Below are 21871 nucleotides of genomic sequence, written 5' to 3' on the forward strand. Positions count from 1 at the left end.
TGCAAGAGTGGCACTGTGTTATGCCTGCTCTGGCCATTTTAGGATTTTCTTTTTTCACCAGGAATTAGGGCTGTGCGATTAATCGATTTTAAATCTAAATCGGATTTATTAATCACAATCGATGTTAAAAAAAGGAAAATCGGAAAATCGATTTTCCTTTTTTGCAGCTGGCTGCATTACAGACAGAGCTCGTCTATTAATCTTTGTTTGGTCAAGAAAATGGTAAATGTTGTCACTTTAATAAACTCAAGGAGGATTTACAGTATCTTTCAATTGGACTTCATTCCCAATAGGGAAATTTGTTTGCTATTTTTCTTTAAAAATAAAGATAAAATATTTGAAACAATTTTTTCCATTGTCTTTTGTAGTTTTACCTAAAAAATCGAAATCGAAATCGAAAATCGGGTTTTCAGAGAAAAAAATCGGGATTTTATTTTTGTCCAAAATCGCACAGCCCTACCAGGAATGTCTTAATAACCTCTACTTTTTAATGCTCCTCGGCCTCCCTGGTATAAGGTGCTTGGGACAGTCTGATCGATAGTTGAACCTCAGGTTCAGGAGGAGCGATGCTGGTTCTGTCATGGCCGTGTAACTCTGGTCCGGTGTTCTGCCAATTTCTGCTGCTTTGCCAAGAAATGCTACCTAATAGTTTTCCACCTTTGTAGAGCTACAATTTTACTGTGTTTTACTACCTAGCCCACTTCCTTTTCTCCCAAGTGGTCCTTGTCGCTTGCCAGGCCGTTATTGTAAATAAGATCTTGTTCTTAATGACCTGCTTGGTTAAATAAAGGCGAATGACTGAATGAATATCAAATAAAGCGATAGAATAGTTTTTTTTCTCTTTATCGTATAATGTTCACAAAGTGTAATGCAATTCATGTCATGGGTAGTGTATTTTGACGGATCAAATACTCAACATCCCATATTATCCATTTTACATCGTGCAAGAAATGATGCAAACTTTGAAAATCGACTGTGCGTAAGCGCAGAACCACAAAGTAGCATTTCTCGGCAGGGAGCAAGGATTGGCAGAACACCGGCTCTGTACCCCTCCTACGGTCCTAAGTGGGATATGGGAGTTTGCCCAACTGGTTCACATGTGTTTTGAGGACTTAGACTGTTTTTAAGTGCAGCCAAGGAAGGGAGCGGGGTCCGATTTGGTGATCGCAGGATTGCATACTCTGTCCTTTGTGGATGATGTGGTCCGGCTGGCTTCGTCAAGTGGTGATCTCACTCTCACAGTGACGGTTCACAGCCGAGTGTAAAGTAGCAACGATGAGAAGCAGTGAAAAGGGCGGAGTGTCCTCTCCAGGTCTGGGATGAGGTGCTGTCTCAAGTGGAAAAGTTTAAACATCTGAGGGTCTTTTTCACAACTGAGGGGAAAACTGGAGCAAGAGACAGGTGGCTTGGGACGGTTTACGCAGTAGATCAGACGCTGTAGCATTTCTTGTGGTGAAGAAAGAGTTGAGCCAAAAGACAGAACTCTCTATTTACTGGTCATTTTGCGTTCCAACTCTCACCCATGATGTTGAAGTGTAGGCGGTGACTCTCCTGTCGACCTTTTTTCTCTCGCTCTGAAAATATCATCTTATTTGTTTTTGTAGCGCTAAAGAACTGCATCCAAAGGCAGTTTGATAAGCAACTGTTGGTGCAGCCCTTTAGATGTTGAGGCCCTATGGATCGTTTTCAGACACTTAATCTTATTAGATGTGGGTTTGATCTATCAGGGTAGGAGAGTCCAGGAAGGTCCACCTTTCATGAAGGACTTGGAGCAGAGCTGCTGCTCCTCCACATCTAGAGGAGTCACTTGAGGTGGTTTGAGCATCAGGGGCCGGATTCACCAATATGTTCTTAAGAACGATCTTAAGAAATGTCTTAAGATCTAAAATTAAGAAGTTCATAAGAAAGTTCTTAAGTACAATTCCTCAATATTTTCTCAAGAACTGTCTTAAGAACTGTCATTTCTTACGAATTTCTTATTTTTCCTACTTAAGAACTTCTTAAAATATGTCATTGCACACGCCAACAAACAACATTTATACAGGTAGTTTGCGTCTTAACCGTCAGTCACTCACTAAACATGGAGAAGGAGAAAAAGAGATGCAGGAACTTTTCAAGGTTATGGTGGATGAGATTAATGTGCGAAAAAAATACTATTGGGGAAAATTAATAATAATTAACTACCACGCTAACTAACATGCTAACTAACAGTTAACAGGTTCTTTGTGTAATTAATTACAAAGTATATCCTCAAACTATGACCTACTAGTCTAAACTTATCTAAAATGTGTTGAAAAAGGTGATATTTTCTTTTCACAGAAGAAATTTTAAGACAGGTCAAGGTTGTCTTAAAGTTAGGAAAAAAGTCAAGAACAAATTTGAGAACTTTTATTTCAAGAATACCATTTATTCTTAAGTTTTTTCTTAAGAAGAAACTTAAGAAGAAAGTTGAGAAAATACTTAAGAACTTTTTGGGAGAATATGACTTCTTCTCTTTTTTCTTCTTAAGACTGAACTTAAGAAAAAAATGACACTTAAGAAGATTTTTTTTCTTAAGAATGTTTTGTGAATCCGGCCCCTGGTTAGGATGTCCCTTTGAAGCCTCCCTAGGCAGGCGTTTCAGGCATGACCAACCAGGTTTAGTTCCCTGTCTCTGGGCTGCTTTGGGAACTCTGCAGTTTTCCCCTGGGAAAGCTAGAGGAGGGGACCAGGGAGAGGGAGGTCTGGGCCTTTTGCTTAGGCTGAGGCCCCATGACCTCAACATGGATAAGCAGAAGTTAATGGGCGGAGGGATGAATTGTTGTTTCAGGTTTCAGTTGCACATTTGAACATAGATTGTCAATGGAAATTCACTCACTTATGGAGCCACCCCCTAAAGGCCATTCAAGGAACTCAATGTTTTCATTCAACTGTATTGTTTCAGCTTTGAAATCCAGATGTTGCCCCTTGTTGTTAAGTCTATCATGCCAGATGTATCATATTTGATACATGAATTTCTGAAACCTCTGAACCACCGCCATGATCAAAAAAAGAAAAAAAAAGTTTTATACAAACTAAAAAATATATAAACAACTAAATAAAAAAAATACATACACTGCCAAATTTTTTGTTGTGATTTTACAATAAATAATTGGATAAGTTTGACTTTCACAGTAAGGATTACAGCAATATACTGTGAAACAAGTTCACAGCAATTTATTGTAATTTCCTATTCGTGACATTACAAGACATAGTTGTAAAAGCACAACTGTAACTTTACAGCTTCAATGACAAAGCAGTTCCTGTGATATTACAAAACATTACTGAGGAATTACAGCCTTTTGCTGTGCATCATTACAATAAGGCATTAGGTAAGATTATAAACTTAATGTATTCATACTGATAGAAAAACGAATTATTTAGAAATTGTTTAATACAAATTGGGGAGTGTTTTTCATTTGAATATATAATCAACACTTCAAATAAAAAAAATATTTTGTTTAATTCATATGCCACGCATTAATTCATCAAGACCTAGTGACTGCTTCTTGAATATATGTTTCAAATATAAACTTAAACAAGACACTTTTTTCGCAACAAAATATCCGTTTCAATTTACAAGGAATTACTTTGAGGTAGCACTGTTCAGTCCTTGTGGTCTTCTGTCCCATCTGCAAGGGAAAAAAGGCCCTTTCTCTCTCTTGCTCTCTCTGTCGTTGACACACAAGTGTACATGTGTGTTTTTGGTTTTCTCAGCTAAATGTTGTGATAGGACTTTTGTATTTTGTCAATTGTTCTACTTAAGGACCAAGGACTGAATTAAACGGAAAGTAATAATAACTATGTTTTTAATGTAAGATGTGCGGATTGTCCACCATTCTAGGCTCATAAAACATTCAGATTGTCAGGCTTAAATGACCTATATATATATATATATATATATATATATATATATATATATATATGTATATATATATATATATATATATATATATATATATATATATATATATATATATATATATATATATATATATATATATATATATATATATATATATATATATATATAAGAAGTTGCAGGTAGCATATAATGATGCGTTCAGGATCCTCCTTAAGCTTCCAAGATGGACAAGTGCAAGCACTTTATTTGTTAATTGTTATGTCCCCACCTTCCATGCTCTGCTGAGGAATCTTATGTTTAAATATGTGTCGACTCCATCATGAGTCAGAAAATTGTCTAATAACTGCAATCACACATCAAACGGAGTGATACAAGGTACACATCTGGACTAACATTGGAACAGATGTTTGCATGCGTTTTAATGTGTGACCTGTAATTTTTATGTATTTTCATGTATTTTATATGGAACCTTTTGAGTCTGTAATAGTATTCATTCATACAGGACTGTCTCAGAAAATTAGAATATTGTGATAAAGTTCTTTATTTTCTGTAATGCAATTAAAAAAACAAAAATGTCATACATTCTGGATTCATTACAAATCAACTGAAATATTGCAAGCCTTTTATTATTTTAATATTGCTGATTATGGCTTACAGTTTAAGATTAAGATTCCCAGAATATTCTAATTTTTTGAGATAGGATATTTGAGTTTTCTTAAGCTGTAAGCCATGATCAGCAATGTTAAGATAATAAAAGGCTTGCAATATTTCAGTTGATTTGTAATGAATCCAGAATGTATGACATTTTTGCATTACAGAAAATAAAGGACTTTATCACAATATTCTAATTTTCTGAGACAGTCCTGTATATCTATATAAGGGAATAATAATTTATTGATGGCACAAAAATGTGATCAATTGGACACAATTCGTGCTGTTTTATTACAAAACTAAATAAATAAACTAACTTGTGTATTTATGGAGAGTGCTGTTTGAAGAGGACACCTGAGTGTGAGAAACGGGACCCAGATTGGTGTGGCCCCTCATGTGTGGGAGGAGAGACTTGGGGAGGTGGTGTGAGGCGGTGTCATCCTGCAGGCAGCAGGTTTCCAGTCAGCGGAGGAGAGAGCAGGCTGTGCGCGCATGTCGCTTCCTCGCACTGATGTGTGACCGCAGCAGGAGCCGCTGTGGGCTGAAGTGGCCCCCGGGGCCCCGCACTGTCCCCGTGCCGGAGTCTTAGCCAGTCCAGCCGAAGGGTCGGCGGGTGCCGGCTTCCTTTTCGGACGCGCAGTTTTGTCGGACCACTATGAAGGAAAACGTCCCTGCGCGCCACGGCGGTGAAAAGCGATGGATCACTTTCTGCGCCGAAAGCGGGGCGGCTTGCTGAAGTCCCTGCTGAGTCTGTGCCTGGTGTTCGCGTCTCTCCTGATGCTCCACAAGCTGAAAGTGTCTGAGAAAGACGCTTTTTCCTACAAGAAGAGGGTGGTGAAACCCGCTCCGTGGAGCTCGGAGTCCCCGGTGCCAAACGCGTCCTATAACGGGACTCCGGCCTCCTGGGACGCGCAGACGCTCAACTGCAGCGAAAATGCGTCCATAAGGAGCCAGGACTGGTTCAAGCGCCTGGACCCCAGATTTCACCAGTTTGTCCTGCACAGACACTGCAGATACTTCCCCATGCTCATCAACCACCCGGAGAAGTGCGCGGACGGAGACGTGCATCTGCTGGTGGTCATCAAGTCCGTGATCGAGCAGCACGACCGGCGCGACGCCGTGCGTAAAACCTGGGGACGGGAGCGCACCACGGTGGACGGGAAGAACATCCGAACCCTGTTTCTCCTGGGGACTCCCACCACTGGAAAAGACACCAAAAACCTCCAGAAACTGATCGAGTTCGAGGACCAGATCTACAAGGACATCCTGCAGTGGGACTTCATGGACACCTTCTTCAACCTGACCCTGAAGGAGGTTAATTTTCTCAAATGGTTCAACATCTACTGCCCCAATGTGAAGTTTATATTCAAGGGAGACGACGACGTGTTTGTGAACACGCATAATCTGCTGGAGCTCATCAGCTTCAAGGTGGAGGAGCGCAAAGAGGCCGACCTGTTCGTCGGGGACACCATCTCCAAGGCGATCCCCATCAGGAACCGGCAGAGCAAGTACTACATCCCCAAGGAGCTGCACGACCAGCCGTACCCGCCCTACGTGGGGGGAGGCGGGTTCCTCATGTCCTCCCAGCTCGCCAGGAGGCTCTTCGCGGCCTCGGGGGAGTTTGAGTTGTACCCCATCGACGACGTGTTTCTGGGGATGTGCCTGAAGAAGCTGAACGTGGCCCCGGAGATGCACCCGGGCTTCAGGACATTCGGCATCACCAGACGCAAGCTGAGCCCCATGAACAGGGAGCCGTGCTTTTACAGACACCTCATCGTGGTGCACAAGCTGAGCGCGCAGGAGCTGCTGCGCATGTGGAGCGTCGTGCACAACAAGGAGCTGGTGTGCGCACGGAGGAGCTCCATGTGATGGACCACATATTTATCACCAAAAACCTGAACTCATAACTGATCAAACTATTCGTCCGATCTCATCAGTGTTTTTTTTATAGATATAGTTTGATTTTTAAATGACTGATCTACTGTAAGAAAAAATGCAGCACATTTGAATCGTCTGTAATATGGAAGTATAGGCTATTAGGGCCAGGCAGGAGAAAAATAAAAGTAATATTTTAGAGGAGGAAGATTTTTTTTTTCATTATGCACTTCGAGAATAAAGTCGAAATGTCGAGATAAATGTTGAAGTACAGAAAAAAGTTGAAATGTCGAGAAAAAAGTCGAAATGTCGAGAATAACATTGAAGTACAATTTCGAGAAAAAAGTTGAAATGACGAGAAAAAAGTGGAAATGTTGAGAAAAAAGTCGAAATGTCGAGATTAGTGTCGAAGTACAATTTCGAGAAAAAAGTCGAAATGTATTTCAACTTTATTCACGAAATTTCGACTTTATACATGAAATTTCGTCTTTATTCTTGAAATTATATTTCAACGTAAATCTCAACATTTCAACTTTTATCTAGAAATTGCATTTCAACGTTAATCTCAACATTTCATCTTTTCTCTAGAAATTGTATTTCAACGTTAATCTCGACATTTTGACTTTTCTCTAGAAATTGTATTTCAACGTTAATCTCAACATTTCAACTTTTCTCTAGAAATTGTATTTCAACGTTAATCTCATTCGACTTTTCTCTAGAAATTGTATTTCAACGTTAATCTCAACATTTCAACTTTTTTCTTGACATTTCCACTTTTTTCTCGAAGTGCACAATAAAAAAAAAAAATCTTCCCCTCTCAAATATTTTTTCTCCTGCCTGGCCCTAATACTCTTCCGTACCTGTATGTCTGATAAAATTGTAGAAAAAAACTTGACAGATGTTAATTCTCGGTGCCATATGAATCCCAACCATTCATTCATAGACTGAGGTGTTTTACATCCGGGGGGGAAATGTGTATTCACAAAGACAGAAACGTCCACTTGGATTACTTTCACAGATTTATTATAAAGCTTCCGAGAACAGAGTTTGGAAAAGTAAAACCAAAAAGCAGGGAATCTACTCCATCATCTCGTGTCATGCAATCATTAAAGATATTTAAACATTGTTTTCTTAAAATTGCATCAGAAATATTTCCAGCATCGTTTGGAGCAGCCGCGGTGACGCACACCAGTTACGCACGCACAATTAGACGGATATATTTGTAAAAACAAATAATAAAAACATCTGCAGGGTGAAGTGTATTATCATTGTAGAAAAAACCGCGCACATGTCTCGTGGTCTGATGGGTTTATGAACCAACCCCCACCGAAACGCCATTCTCTGATTTCAGGACTTCATTGTTCCTCCACACTGGCCTTTGTGGGAACAAACACATGCATTTATAGTCACATCATTCTTTTGAAAGCTATTCTGAAATTGTCAAGCAAATGATTTGAGAGTTTTTTCCTAATATATTGATATTAGATAAATGTTTAATACTGGATGTGAAATGAAGCATGTATCATGTACAGAGTCAGGATTAAATACCAAAGAAGGTACGGCTGCAATAATGCAGATTCTTGTATAAAAACTGTAAATAAAACTGGAAGTCTCTGGAAGGTCTCTGTAAATACACAATCATTGTTTCAATCATTTAATTTCTCAGTGTTTGAATAGCACCATGGAAGGCATTTGACAAAATAACTCAAGGCAGTTTCAGATGGATGAAAATACATTATATAAATCTCTTTATAGAACTACCACAACCATTTCTCTTAGTTTTACATGTCCTAAAAAAAGAAGCAGAATAAAGAAAAGAGAAAATGAATGGGATACTGTAGCCTGGCGGGAACACGCCCGCCTCATGCTAGTCATAGCTGCAGCTCCTCCAGCGGAGGCATAAAATGATACAAATGAAGTTGAGGAGTTGAAGTTGCTGGTAAATGTTTGTGGCCAAATATCCTAATTCAAATGTTACTTTGTGGCAAAATCAGAAATACAAATAGCATTTAGCTGACACTTGGGTAGCAGAAGATACCTAATGCTAAGCTAAAAGTAGTAGCATGTCGATGATTGATGAAGACTATGCCCCTAATTATACATACATTTGATATAATTTGACCTTAAATACCAAAAATAATAAAAAAAACATCTTGTACAGCTGTCATGGACATGAAATCTAGCAATGAAGACCAAAATCAATCAAGTCAGAGATTGACTGCACCTCTGGTGGCCAGTCCATGAACTGCAGCCTCTTATTTCTGCACTGGTATCGAACTGGAAGTTCGATTGTTGGCGTTTGACCTTAATAGCAAAGATGAAGATTGTTTGCATCATGTGTGAGAGGAGAACTGTTATACTAGTTTTAAAAGTAAATTTAAACAGACAATTTAGAGCCTGTTAAAATGCAGAATATTTAGACAATTATACTGATTACTGTCAATATAGTTATTGGAAACATTGCTTTGGTTAAAGTACTTTGATTTTTATGAGTTTTCTTGTCTTCTTTGGGACTGCATCATGTCAAAGAATATATGGCAAATATATGCCAAAAACCAAAACAATAAAATAAGCAAATCACTTAATAATACATGTCTGAGCAAGTACAAAAATGGGTTAAGCGTAGAACTTAGGGGGGAAGAACAAAAACAAAAATATTTGTTCAAGTTTTTTTGTTAAAAAAAAAACTATATTTGTATAAACCTGTTATAAGATCATAACTCCAGGTAACATTTAAGTCATCTAGACCAGAATTATGTATGAGACGCATAAATAATCATAACTCCAGGCAACATTTAAGTCATCTAGACCAGAATTATGCATGATATGCATAAATAATCTGGCAACACATGTCTTATTGGTTGTGTAAGATTGTGTCCCCTTGGGTCCCCTTGGGACACAATCTTGTGTCCCAAGATTGTGTCATGGAGTCTCCATGAATACAGTCTTGTGGTTGCCAGAGAAAAGGCGTTTTAGACTCAACTGATAAGAAGAATGTAATTTGATTTGTATATTTGTTTTTTAAATGTATCAAATGCATGTGTATGGCATTCCCAAGGATCTACAGTATTACATTGATTTTTATGAGTTTTCTCGTCTTCCTTGGGACTGCATCCTGTCAAAGAATATATGCTAATTATATGGGACCTGTAGAAACACAAGTGGGCTAAGTGTAATGAAGGGAACATTTGTGTGGATCCCACCTACAGTAATTGGTCACCACTTCACCGGTTAAACTGCTGGGTCCCACCCAGAAACCAAGTGGATCCGCCCAGAGTTCTCATGTGCAAACACACGCAGGCCCACCAAGGAAACCTGCAGACAAATCCACTTAGGACCCGTATTTGGAACCCACTTCTAAAGCCACACGGGGCCCTCATATAAACGCTAGCTGGGACTTCCAGTCCTGCTGTTTTCCCTTTTAACACGAGACCTACTAACTACAGGAAATGTGACACTTCTGCTGAAATATTAAAGAAGACATTTGCTCATTTGACAGTGCATCTGCAATGTTCAGTATACTGAAGCTTTATTTCACAAATATAAATACATTTGAAAAGGGAAAATAGCAATAAAATAACAAATTCATTTTTCAAAAAATACTGATGACAGTGTGAGTTAAATACCATAAAATACCCACCATTACCATCATCTCAGTGCAGAAGCATAAAAAACAGACTGTTAAAGTTAGAAGTCAAATATGCTCGCTTAGTTATTTAAATATAAACTAGTGCTATTTAAAAAAAAAAAAAGGCGGATAAACATTTTTTGTAAAGCCTGATGTCTTACAATCATTAGCATTGTAGTACTGTAATAAAGCAGCCAGATTAAAATAACATTTATTACTATAAATCTTTAGCTTTCAGCCTCTGAAGTGTTACAAACTATTTGTTGGAGTCAGTCTGCTCCTAACGAAACAATACCTGTACAAAGTGCATTAATTTATCGTTCTTGTCTTTAATTTCCTTCAAATGATCCAATGAAAAAAGCTTTTCATTCATCTCTCTCACTTGTGCTCAAGATAACCAGTAGGCATTAATTGGGGAAGCAAATCTGCAAACAGTTGTAAGATCTATTTGAATATGTCTGAGTTATATCCACCAGTACGGTTTGGGGATGACATCTTCCTCAGAGTCTGCATTTTGTAAGCATAGAAAGATCGTGGGGAAAGGACGCGGCTGGTCGCATTAAAGAAGATGCTACAGTCTAAAGACAACATATCTCCACCACACCTGCTTTCTTTTTCTTTTGTAGTTCACTTCAAGTCAACAGAGATCTCCTCCTCTACAGAGGCTTCAACTGGCAGTAAACATGTTGAAAAATAAGAGCCTAAGCCTCTTGTAAGGAGATATCACTTAACTGCGCACAGTGTGCTCATGTTTATAGGCTCTGGAGACACGATATATGGGAGAGATGGAGCGAGTCAGTTTATTTCATTTTTCTGAGTGAACTTCCCATCACCGATCAAACAGAGAACAACATCTCAGCTTCGATAACACATACAATTTTATGTTAAGCTGGTTTGTTTGTAAGCTAAAAAATTAGCTTAAAATGTTAAATGTTTCCTCAGCATTTATCAAAAGGTGTTTGACGACTGTCGTGCGTCAGAGGACACGTCTGAAACCAGTCACGTGTTGAATAAAAGTGCAGACATGCAGGGAAAACGCCGTTGGCGTTGCTTGTTGCTGTCGAGTTCCTCGTGTAGGTAAAGGCGCTGTGACGGTGTAGGTTTATTTTTTCCCTGGCGTATACCTCCTCGTTAAAGGTGCCAGGGCTGGAATCCTGCTGCCTCTGCGGACGGGCCGGGGTCTGGCTCCGACAGACCAGGCCTGCTTCAGCTTCACTCCGCCTGCAGCCCTGCCTGAACGCAAACAAACACCCAAGAGTCCAATTAAATTGTATTTAGGAACATGAATTAGCTGAGTGAGCCATCTTATCAGGGCAACCCGCATTGCTTTTGATGTGAATACAAACAGGGCGATTCTGTGACATCAGCAGCTTGTGATGATACCAGCGCCTGCCAGGAAAGCCTGTGCCCTATGATTGTAAACTATAAAGTTTACCGCTGTAACAAGACTTTCCATAATAAGTCATATACCGGAATTACGAGAGCATCAAACCTCGTAATCACCACACAGTCGGTCGGTGTGTTTTAACGGAAACATATTATGTCATTTCTTTTCAAAGCTGACACAAAAAGCAGAGTTCTTGCAAATCAGCACACTAAAACTGGATACAATGATGTTCATCACAGTACACTGAAAATTACAATCTTTTGCAGTTTTTTATCACGAGTGTGAGGGAAAACGGTCATAGATAGAAGGCCACGGCATGAAATCTTCCCACCGAGCACAGGCTCTTTCTATAGCTCTCACACTGCTCGTTGGGGAGGGCGGAGCCAACGGGAGTTACATGAATGCATTACCTTGTGCTGGCTGGGTTCTCTGGCCGACCGCAGTCCTGCGTGAGTTTTGTTTGCAGCCCTCTCTGCCCATGAGGTGAGCCTTCCAGGCCTGGAGCGGGGGACAAAGTGGCTCAGTGAGTCTGTTCCTCTACCAGGAACTTTTCTGGACTGGGACGACCACAGGTGACTGTACGCCCAGTCAGGGCCTGAACGATCGCCCTCCCCAGCACCGACAGTGAGCTCTTTCATTGGGCTTACACTCAAAGAGTCCAGCAAACAGTACCTGGCTTTTTTTTATTTTTGAATATGTGAGGTGAGAAACTTGCAAGCTGTGACTCTTATGGTTGAGTGTGTGTGCCCCATCGAAAAAAAAAAAAACAGAAAAAAACTTAAAAAAAAAAAAATCAAACAATGTTTGTTGTATTTTTAAGTTTTATAAGTGAGTTATTTATTTTTGCTCCTCTTCCTGCTTGTTGGCTGGTATTCTTAGACCGATAACAATAATAACATTCATGACAAAGCGCTTTTTGTGTGTTCACACGACGCTTCATGTGGCAGCTGGAGCGGCACAGTTACAACTAATTTGACATATTAAGTCATTTTAATCCAGACTTTTTACAGTGAATGAGGCTTATTTAGCACAAAATTCCATGAATCTGAAATATCGTCTTTTTTTTTTCAAATAACACATCAGGAGTTAACACCAAATATTTACTTTTCTTCCACTCCTTTTTATTTTAGATTTTTTTAGGATGTAACTGGTGCTTTTCCTTGTACTTCCTTTGTGTCAACACTAATGCACTACATCTCGTAAGTGACTGGGTACAAGTCAAACCATCCATCCATCATCCGTCCATCCATCCATCCATCCATCCGTCCATTCGTCCATTCGTCCATCCGTCCATCCGTCCATTCATAATATCTGATCCATAATAGCTACAGAGACTAATCTTACCTTTCTTTATAATTAATTAATTTCACTTTGGGGATTAATTAAGTATTTTTAAAAGGAATTGTATTCTTGTTCTTTCCTTTCGGTTTGTCAAACTGAATGCAAAGAGAAACTGTCAGAAATCTACCAACTATGATCAGTAAAATAAAAAAATTGTATTTTATTAATCTATAATCCATGGTTTTCTATGACATTGCTGCTGGTAAATTAACCTGTACTCTTGAGATGCCCAAAAGGTTCCTGCAAACTAAAAGGTGCAGTTCCAGGTCATGTGATCAGATTGGTTTCTTGAAAGATAAGTTGCATGATTCATTAGGTCTCACAAAGACAGAAACCTGAAAGTAAGAGAAGTGAAAGGAGACACCATTGTGACATTTCCTTATGAGGCTGAGAATCTTGTATACTGCATATCGACTCCAAGACCGGTGAAATATGACCGCTGATTATTCAATAAAGATAATAAGAAGCTCTTGTCTCTGTGGCTTTATTATGTAATTGTATCACCTTGGAGGCAAATACTTAATACATCTTGTAGTTTTAGTTTGTCCTATTTTGAACATACTCCCTCTGCAGTGCAGACTCTTGAACACTGAGGTGGTATGACAATGAAAACTTGAACTGAAACCGTTTCCTGTTACAGAATAAACTTTACATGCATAAAAGACAACCTTATCTTTATACAAAAGAATGAGGAAATGTAGCTCAGAGCGTGTGATTAGAGCACGTTATCCAAAAACACAGCAAAGACCACTGTACTACACTTATTAACAGCTGATCAGAGCATCTTTGAAGTCTCATCCTGAAAGTAGCAGGAATGTGAAGAATGTGATGGTATTTTTGTGCAGCCTGTTAAGAACAAAGCCTCTGACCTCTTTGATGTCTTTAACACCTAAACACTAGCTGTGTTTTCCCTCATATAAGACCCTTACAAGGTTTTATGTTAATGTGAAACATACTTGACATTTACACTTTTAATTATTTTCTATATCTTAATCCAGCATGTTCGATGAGACACACACAATCCTGTGTTTTTCTGCTTGAGCTATTGTTGAATAAGTGTTTATAACTTGCATTAACTCTGCCTCACCTCCTCTCCAGGCAGGAAGTTGGCGTGACACAAAGGACAGTGGTTGGAGTTTTTGCCCGCGACGGAGGCTGAAACAGAAATACAACATTTTTAAGCCACCTGTTATACAAGTAAAGAAAATCTTCCAAAACCTCAGAGGGGGAAAAAAAAAAAAACAAAACAGTAAAATAACATGACCGGAAAAAACAGCCTCAAAGACGCCACACCTTTCAGAACCTGGAATAAAAATCCACGCTAAATTAAAAAAAATTAAAATTACGAGAATAAAGTCGTAACATTACGAGAATAAAGTCGTAATGTTGCGAGAATAAAGTCGTAATAGAATAAAGTCGTAATATTATGAGAATAAAGTCGTAATATTACGAGAATAAAGTCGTAAAATTACGAGAATAAAGTCGTAACATTACGAGAATAAAGTCGTAATGTTGCGAGAATAAAGTCGTAATATTATGAGAATATAATTTATGAGAACTCTAACAGGAAGAGCTATTTATAATATATTATGACTTTATTCTCGTAATTTTACGACTTTATTCTCGTAATATTATGACTTTATTCTCGTAATTTTACGACTTTATTCTCGTAATATTATGACTTTATTCTCGTAATTTTACGACTTTATTCTCATTACATTATGACTTTATTCTCGTAATTTCCTTTTTTTGTTTTTTTGTTTGGCCCTAATACTCCGTCGTAGACTTCAGGTATATTTGAATACAAAAACAGTTTCACTGGAGTCACTTATTAATGAAATAATAATGGGGAACTTTGATCAACTAGCTTGTGACTGCAAGAAAGATGACGATGCTGGTGCGTGAAACCTTTGTTTGACTCAATATAAAAATGGTGAGAATAGGCTTGGTAGTTTATCACATATCTGCTGAAATCATGGAAAAACATGTTCTGTTGAATTTGGAAAACTGAACTTTTTCAGGATTACGCTTCTTTGTGGCCACAAAAACCCCTGTACATGCAGAGATGTCAATATTCAACAATTTGAGCCAATTAAATCAAATAATAAATGAAAACAGACAAGTGAAACCTTTGCACTCATCCATCCAGAAGACTACAGTAGCAGAGGCATGTTGGTAAATAAATGTAATGATTGAACTAAATCAGGAAACTAACACTAAAGGGTTGGGGGAGGAGAGGGACTTAGAAGTTACAGATGAGGAAAGGGGCTTAAACTGCAGCACCAAAGTTCCAGCAACAATAATTAAATAGTAACCATCGTATAGCTGACCTGGTGCTTTTCAACAGACCGTTGAAAGCGTTGCAACACTGCCTGAGACCGTTGTACAGAACGTGGAAGTTGGGTCAGTGTCAGGCCTGTCAACAGTTTCCTACAGGAGCGGCTGCAGCATTAAATCCTAATTATCCTCAGAGTTTCTGAAGCGCTTTCACCATTAAGTTGATACGCTCTGGCCTTTCTCTCATAGATCAGTGCACAAATAGTCTTTTTTTTGTGCATGTGAAACTTTTTCCCTCACACTGGGCTGGCGTATCGGCCCACAGGCACCTGTAGCTCAAGAAGTGGAGGGATTGTCCTTTAATAGGAAAACTGGCAGACTGTGTTTCAAACTGCCCTTGGCCTGATGCTGAATGCAAACAGAATCTAGATCTGGGTCATTGTCACATCAGCAAGGAAATCTGCCACGAAAAAAACAACAACTTAATGCCGTCAAATAAAGCGGAAAAGAACAGGTTTTTGAGCACCGTGGTCAGAGAGGCCGGGGCCGGTTGGACTGGCTGTATTATGAATTTTGTGACTCACGTTGCAGCATTTGCTACACACACCCTTTTTTTTGCTCTCTATTCCTAATTTTGCAGTCGCATGACAAGACTCTGGCATCTGCACTGTGGACGTGTGTGAACGGAGGTGCCTCAGTGTATCTGTTGGTTTTGGTGTTTGTTCATGTTTGTACCCGACTGGGCTGCTGCACAGAAACTGCCCTTCGAGGGACCAATGACGTATTCTGATTCTAAGTTCTGAGATGTTAGGGCCTCATTATTGTGGGCTGTAAAGTTGAGGAAAGTGACCATTTTAAGATTGCAAAAGGTTATAATGCTTTGCAAAACCACAAACGGGAGGTGAGAATATTGCGCCTTCGTAAGATCACCGTGAACGCACAGCTGGAGAGGGGAAGCACAATAAGGAGGGGATCACCGTGTTTGTGTGAAAAAATAGTGTAGTGAAGGGAAAGATTTACATGACGACACAAGACCACATCTATAATGCTTGGATACAGGAGCACACGAAGCAGAGCTGGAGCTGGAAGAGCTGAATATGTTAAGATTTTTTTGTTTAGGACTGACGAGGATCAGTATAGGATCAAAATCAAGCACATCGCAGGAGCAGCCAGGGTTAGACATCTTAGAGATAAAGTGAGAGAGGCATGGCAGACGTGCAGAGAAGAGTAGAAGGATGCTGGAGGTGGAGCTTCCAGGCAGAAGGAAAAAGGGGGAATTTTTAAATGTGGTGAAAGAGGATGAGTTGGGTGGTGAAATAAAGGAAGATAGAGAAACTAGGGTGGGATGCTCTGCTGTGGTGACTCCAAATGTCAAAAAGGTTAAAAAAGGAAGAGGATGATGGCACAATCCTAGGGAGCCTGAACCCCACCAGTCAGTCAGACCTGAAGATGCCTTTCACATTTCTATACATAATTCATATTGTGCTAGGAAAATAAGTCATGATTTTACTTTAATTTTGCATCATGATATAGTTACTTTATGATTGCAAAACCTGTTAAAACCTGGTGCAGAAGTAAAATGCTGCTGACTAACCGACATCTCATTTTGTAATCCAGCCTTCAAATGCTGCAGACAAGTTTAAAATGTTGAAATAAATTGCTCCAGAGGTTAATGTGGTACACTTCAAAGCAACATCCGTGGAAATGTAATTCAAAACAGTTCCTGGTTCAGTGGTAAACGAGCGGTTAAGATTACTGCATGTTTGTTTAGTGGACGGTAAAGACGTAATTTCACCATCTGGTTCGGTCTAAGACAACAGAAGAGAAAAGAAATAAATGGCTGTGAAAATAAATTGCAGCGTTTGCATAATATAAAACATTCTCTGAAGCTTTCCACCAGCGTGAAAGGAGGACAGAGAGCTCACGGTTGCAGGTTGGACCCTGAACGTGGCAGGCGAGCTCCTCGGTTCCCACAGCCTCGGAGCAGCGGGAACACCGGCTGAACTTGGACCTGTTTTCACATTCGCCCAAAAGGTGGTCGGTGAGACTGGCTATCTCAACTACCTGTGAAGAAAAAGCAGAGCTGTTCATGGGATCTCTTGGTTTCAGAAGAAGAAACAGTTTGATTTTTGAATGTTTTAGAAAATAAAGTGCCAAACTTTTTGATTCCATAAAAATCTACCTGTTTACATTCATCGCAGCGCTGAAGCATCGGACACTGTTTCCAGTAGTGAAGGTCCAACCCGTCTTCTGTGAATGACTCGTCCTTTTTCCCACAGAATATACACAAGCTGAAATAAAATCACCAAACACCAAACAATTAAACTGTTAACATGGCAGATGACTAATACGGCTCTTATGCAAAGATCATTTGGCATGACTCACTTGTCCAAATACTTCATTGGTTGTTGTATATTTACATTCTCTGCTGTGGTGGTTTGGGGGCCTTTTGTGACACCTGAAAATGAATATTTACACATCTGTTACTTATTCAAAAGAATTCAAGTTTTTCTTTCAAGTATAAAGTAAATCATATCCTTAGGACTCAAAAGAAAAATCAAATTGAAGACTTTATAAAATTAAATAAATAAACTGGTTCATATTGTGATGGAAAATCTTGCCTTGGATTAAACTAAAACTGCTGAGAGCAGCAAAATATATCCTTGGCCCACTTAGAATACTACAGACCGGTAGTATTCTTAAAATCATTATGCTTCCTCTGTTGTATTGTAATTCTGCATCGAGACGCCTCATGTATGTTTTGACCCTTTTGCATGCAACTATTTCATTAAATCTACTGAAATCTGGATCATCTCTCAAGTCTTATTCTTGGTAACGTAGACACTCAGTTTCGGTCCAGTTATTCACCTAGTTGGAAAGAACATATTAAAGAGCGTTTAATAGGTTTTTCCACGACACATGTGTAAGTCAATAGCGCGCTGGCTCGCGCTCATTGAGCTATTAAAGTTTGGGTAGAAGATCTTTTACTGAAAAAGCTTTTTACTACTCCCACGGACTGTGCTATTGCAGGGATTACACAGCATTTGGGTGATTTAAGTCCGTCTGTAAAGTCAAGTCTCAGAAAGTCATTTTTGATGATGTCCCTGAAACATCAATCCTAAAAAAACCAAACACAAAAACCCCTGAAGGAATTGCTTTTGTAAATTGAGTAACATCTCTAAACTCAGAACAATGGTGCCCAAGGATGAGTTTGAGATGACAATCCATGCTTTTGTGTTTTCAGGATTAGTTCCAACGCGTGTTTAAACCGGAAGGAGTTGACTTCAGAACTCTGCTGTGACGCTTCTGACCCACCAGTCTCTTCACTAGATTCCAGTTGATTACAAAATGAACGTAAAAATTCTGCTCCATCCATGGACAGGCCCCTCGTTACATCGCGGATGTGATCCGTTCCTGTAACCCTTCTCATAGTTTGAGGTCATTGGATAAGAACCTGTTAAAAGGTTCCTTGCACTCGAGTTGGGACTTGAGGAGACAAATCCTCGAATCCTCAAATCCATCGACTCTGGAACAAACTCCCGCTCTTTTTATGGCCATTGGACTGTTGATGCTTTCAAAAGGCATCTTAAGAAATGTTTATTCCCACAAGCCGTTTAGCCAAACAAAGGGCTGCTATGGCGAGTTTCCTCTATTGATTGTTGATTGTCTCAACCGTCTTTATTGAGTCTTATGTTTTTAATATGTCTTTTATATTGTGAAGCACTTTGTGACTGATGTCTGCGAAAAGTGCTAAATAAATAAACATTTCTTACTTACTACTATATTACCGTACCCAAAATTCTCGTCTCCAGTCGAAACTAAAAATCATTGTGTGTTAGCGACAGGGCTCTAAAGAAAACCGCCTCAGCCCTGCAACCGACTCAAGTGAAAACCCCTTTTCTTCTTTTAACACTTTTTTCAAAATATCATTGACGACTGTTTTTTCCAAAACCTCCTATCTGAGCTTTAAAATGTAAAAGGCAAGGAAAATTAAACATCAGTAAAAGAAAAATAGCAACACATTGATTTGTAGCATGAATGCTTGAATTTGTATTGACTATAGCGTCCTTACAAAATACATTTTTTACTGTTATGGACATGTTAAGATAACCATGCTACTTACGCAATTAAACTCTTGAGAGCGCTGCTGCTAAGCAACGGTCAACAGACATGAAAGGCTGCCTCTCAAAACATTCAATCATTTATTTATTTATTTTGAGCGTTTGCACTTTTCAATGCCATATTGAATTAACAAAAATACAAAAACAGAAGAAGTATCTCCAATTTATGTGACCTCAGAGCATACAGCACTCCACAGTAGATCTCGTGATGCCTTGTTTGACCCAACGTATTTTTTTTATTTCTAATTTCTTTCCATATGAACATACTTGCTTTGCTGGCTTTTTGGGACACTTTCTCAACTTTGTGATGCTCCTTTTTAAGGATATGTGTTTTAGAGGTGTCATTCCCTCTCTCCTACAGAAACAGAAATACAACAATGACAGAAATTCAGATTCAACCAAACCAACATTTTAACAGCAACATAGGACAGAAAGTTTGGATAAATTGTGCAATTCCAGTGGATATAATATAGACATGGACACATTTTTTACTACCCTTCCATTAAAGAAAAACAAAAAACAAAACACACAACGCCTACACCCATGCATAAACCTGACAAACGACAATATTAAATAATAATTTACTGAACGTTGACCAATGAATACTAGAGAATGCTTTTGAAATGTGGTTCCAAAGAAACATTAAAAAGTAAACTAATGAAACTGCCCTCTACCACTAGAAGAGACTCAACATAATTTACTTTGACATGTCACTATGATCATTGTAATTAGTGTTATTAAGTGTAATTAATTCACAAGTGTCTTCAATCTTGCAATCAGATGGTAATGATCTGGGGCTGCGTTGCTGCAGCTGGAAGAGATTCTATTGAATCTGTTTAGACATGTGAAATCTCAAGACTGTCAAGGTATTCTGGGGAAAATGTGCTGCCCGGTGACAGAAAACTTGGTTATCAGTTGCAGGTCATGGGTCCGTAACAGGATAATGACCCAAAACGCATAGCTAAAATCACCCAACAAAACTGGACTGGACTATTCTGAAGCGGCTCTATGAGTGTTGATCTAAATGCTACGAAAGATCTGTGGAAAGAGCTGAAACCCTTCAAACCTGAGACAGCTGGAGCAGTTTGTTCTTGAAGAGGGGACCAAAGTACCTGTCTACAAGTACAGAAGTCTCATTGAGTTACATAAATCACTCGATTAGGGTGATTGACTCAAAAGGTTAAATATTAAGCTGTTGGTCTCTTGGTTTTTCCAGACAGTTTCATTTTTATTTTTTTTTAAGTGAGTCTGGTGAACCGACATTCGTCTGATTTTAATTCCTCAATTTTCAATAAATTATAATTCATTATTATTTTAATCAGTTTGAATTTATGACATTGACCTTTGTGGTTTTCCTTCCCTCTTTAATGGTAGGATACCACTAAATGTATCTGTGTGTGCGCGTGTGTCTGTCTGTGTGCATGTGTGCGTGTGTGTGTGTAAAAGTTCAGTTTTGTTTCTAAATAATGTCATATGTAGCCGCTACCAGAAGGAAGGTTTCACCAAGGTTGTTTGAGGCAGTAAACACACTTTAACAATCCTCATGAGACGTGATGTAATTGCAGACACACAGCAACTCCACCTACTGTGATCTCTTTCAAGGCAGCCAGCTGCTCCTGAAGGGAATGGATCTCCTCCTTCTCCTTTTGTCCACCCTGCTGACTCTCACCCCACTTCAAAGTCCAAGTAAAGAGCGACATGCCATTAACTTATTTGTTAGTTATCTTTGTCTAGTTTTGCTCTTTATCTCACCCTAGTAACACTTTATCATAATCCCGAAGCTCCTCCAACTCTTGCAGCTACAGCAGTGTGGTGTGACTGTGATTAGCAAAACTCAAAACCCTTCTCATAGTACAATCAAGACGGCTAACACTGGTAAGAAACCCTACTCTGAATGGGTCATATTTGTTATCATGTGCAGAGATTTTTTCAAAAGCCAATGCACTAGAGAGTAAGGGTTTCCTTCAGCGTGTTTGTGTAGGTACATGTAAGTCACTGCCAATATTGGTACAAATTCATAAACAAAGTGACTGGGTGTCACTTAACAGTATGCAAACAGCCTTCCATTTACTTTATAGCATGGATAAACACGTGTGCATATGACTGGCAATTTGTTTAAACAAATTATCAAAAGAAAAAAAAAAAGACAGCAGATGTTTGTACCAGACCAAGGGCATTCAGTTGCATAACATTAAAAGCCACACATCTTCTTGTAATGGTCATCTTTGGGAAACAAAAGACCGACTTCAATGAGAATGGTGAAGGGTTTCATTTTGAGAGAATTATCAGAGTAGAGACATCAGGAAAGGTTCAGAAATGCATTATACACAGACAGCGGACAGCTCAAATTCTTGGTTTTACTGAGGAAGAGACAAAAAGAGAAATGAAATTGGAGAGGAGAGTAACAGCGCTTGCCTGAGTCTCCGTCAAGTTTCCGTTAATCTTGGAAAAGCCATCAAAGAGGGTTTTGTAGAGGAAGTTCTTGCGTGCGGCAGCATCGCTGGGCGGAAGGTAGCTGAGAACAGCACTCCTGTGTTGCTGGTACATGAATAAGATGATGCGGACGGCCAGCTCTCGGACCGCTTTAGCACTGTGTTCCAACGCCGCTGTACAGAACTGAAAGCAGAAAAAAGGTTTTAGATGAACACAAATGACTAAATACTGCAATTTTAACTTAATGTATAATCCAACACTGACATTTATAATGA

At 39.1% G+C, this 21871-nt stretch overlaps 2 protein-coding genes across 3 annotated transcripts in view; one reads left to right on the forward strand and one right to left on the reverse strand.

Moving 5' to 3' along the window:
* The first annotated feature begins 5002 nt into the window (after positions 1–5002).
* On the forward strand, positions 5003–6669 carry b3gnt7l (UDP-GlcNAc:betaGal beta-1,3-N-acetylglucosaminyltransferase 7, like). Its single transcript, XM_061735058.1, has one exon. It carries the CDS (start codon positions 5231–5233, stop codon positions 6401–6403), a length of 1173 nt encoding a protein of 390 aa, XP_061591042.1. The 5' UTR covers positions 5003–5230; the 3' UTR covers positions 6404–6669.
* A 3600-nt stretch (positions 6670–10269) lies between these two features.
* cep104 (centrosomal protein 104) overlaps positions 10270–21871 on the reverse strand; it is a 37948-nt gene continuing 26346 nt past the window's right edge. For both annotated transcript variants that reach the window (XM_061736685.1, XM_061736687.1), the window contains 9 exons: positions 21579–21779; positions 20750–20836; positions 19431–19518; positions 17428–17500; positions 17225–17333; positions 16968–17106; positions 13853–13920; positions 11835–11922; positions 10270–11270 (listed from right to left, as the gene is read on the reverse strand). In XM_061736685.1, coding sequence (XP_061592669.1) covers positions 11140–11270; positions 11835–11922; positions 13853–13920; positions 16968–17106; positions 17225–17333; positions 17428–17500; positions 19431–19518; positions 20750–20836; positions 21579–21779 — 984 coding nt within the window. In that variant the 3' untranslated portion in view covers positions 10270–11139. The remainder of the gene's footprint in view (positions 11271–11834; positions 11923–13852; positions 13921–16967; positions 17107–17224; positions 17334–17427; positions 17501–19430; positions 19519–20749; positions 20837–21578; positions 21780–21871) is intronic.

This window comes from Cololabis saira, chromosome 12 (assembly GCF_033807715.1).
Source record: "Cololabis saira isolate AMF1-May2022 chromosome 12, fColSai1.1, whole genome shotgun sequence".
NCBI lineage: Eukaryota > Metazoa > Chordata > Actinopteri > Beloniformes > Belonidae > Cololabis > Cololabis saira.

What these genes read in the sequence shown, in the direction of transcription:
- b3gnt7l (XM_061735058.1), top strand. Translation starts at nt 5,231, where the DNA reads ATGGATCACTTTCTGCGCCGAAAGCGGGGCGGCTTGCTGAAGTCCCTG.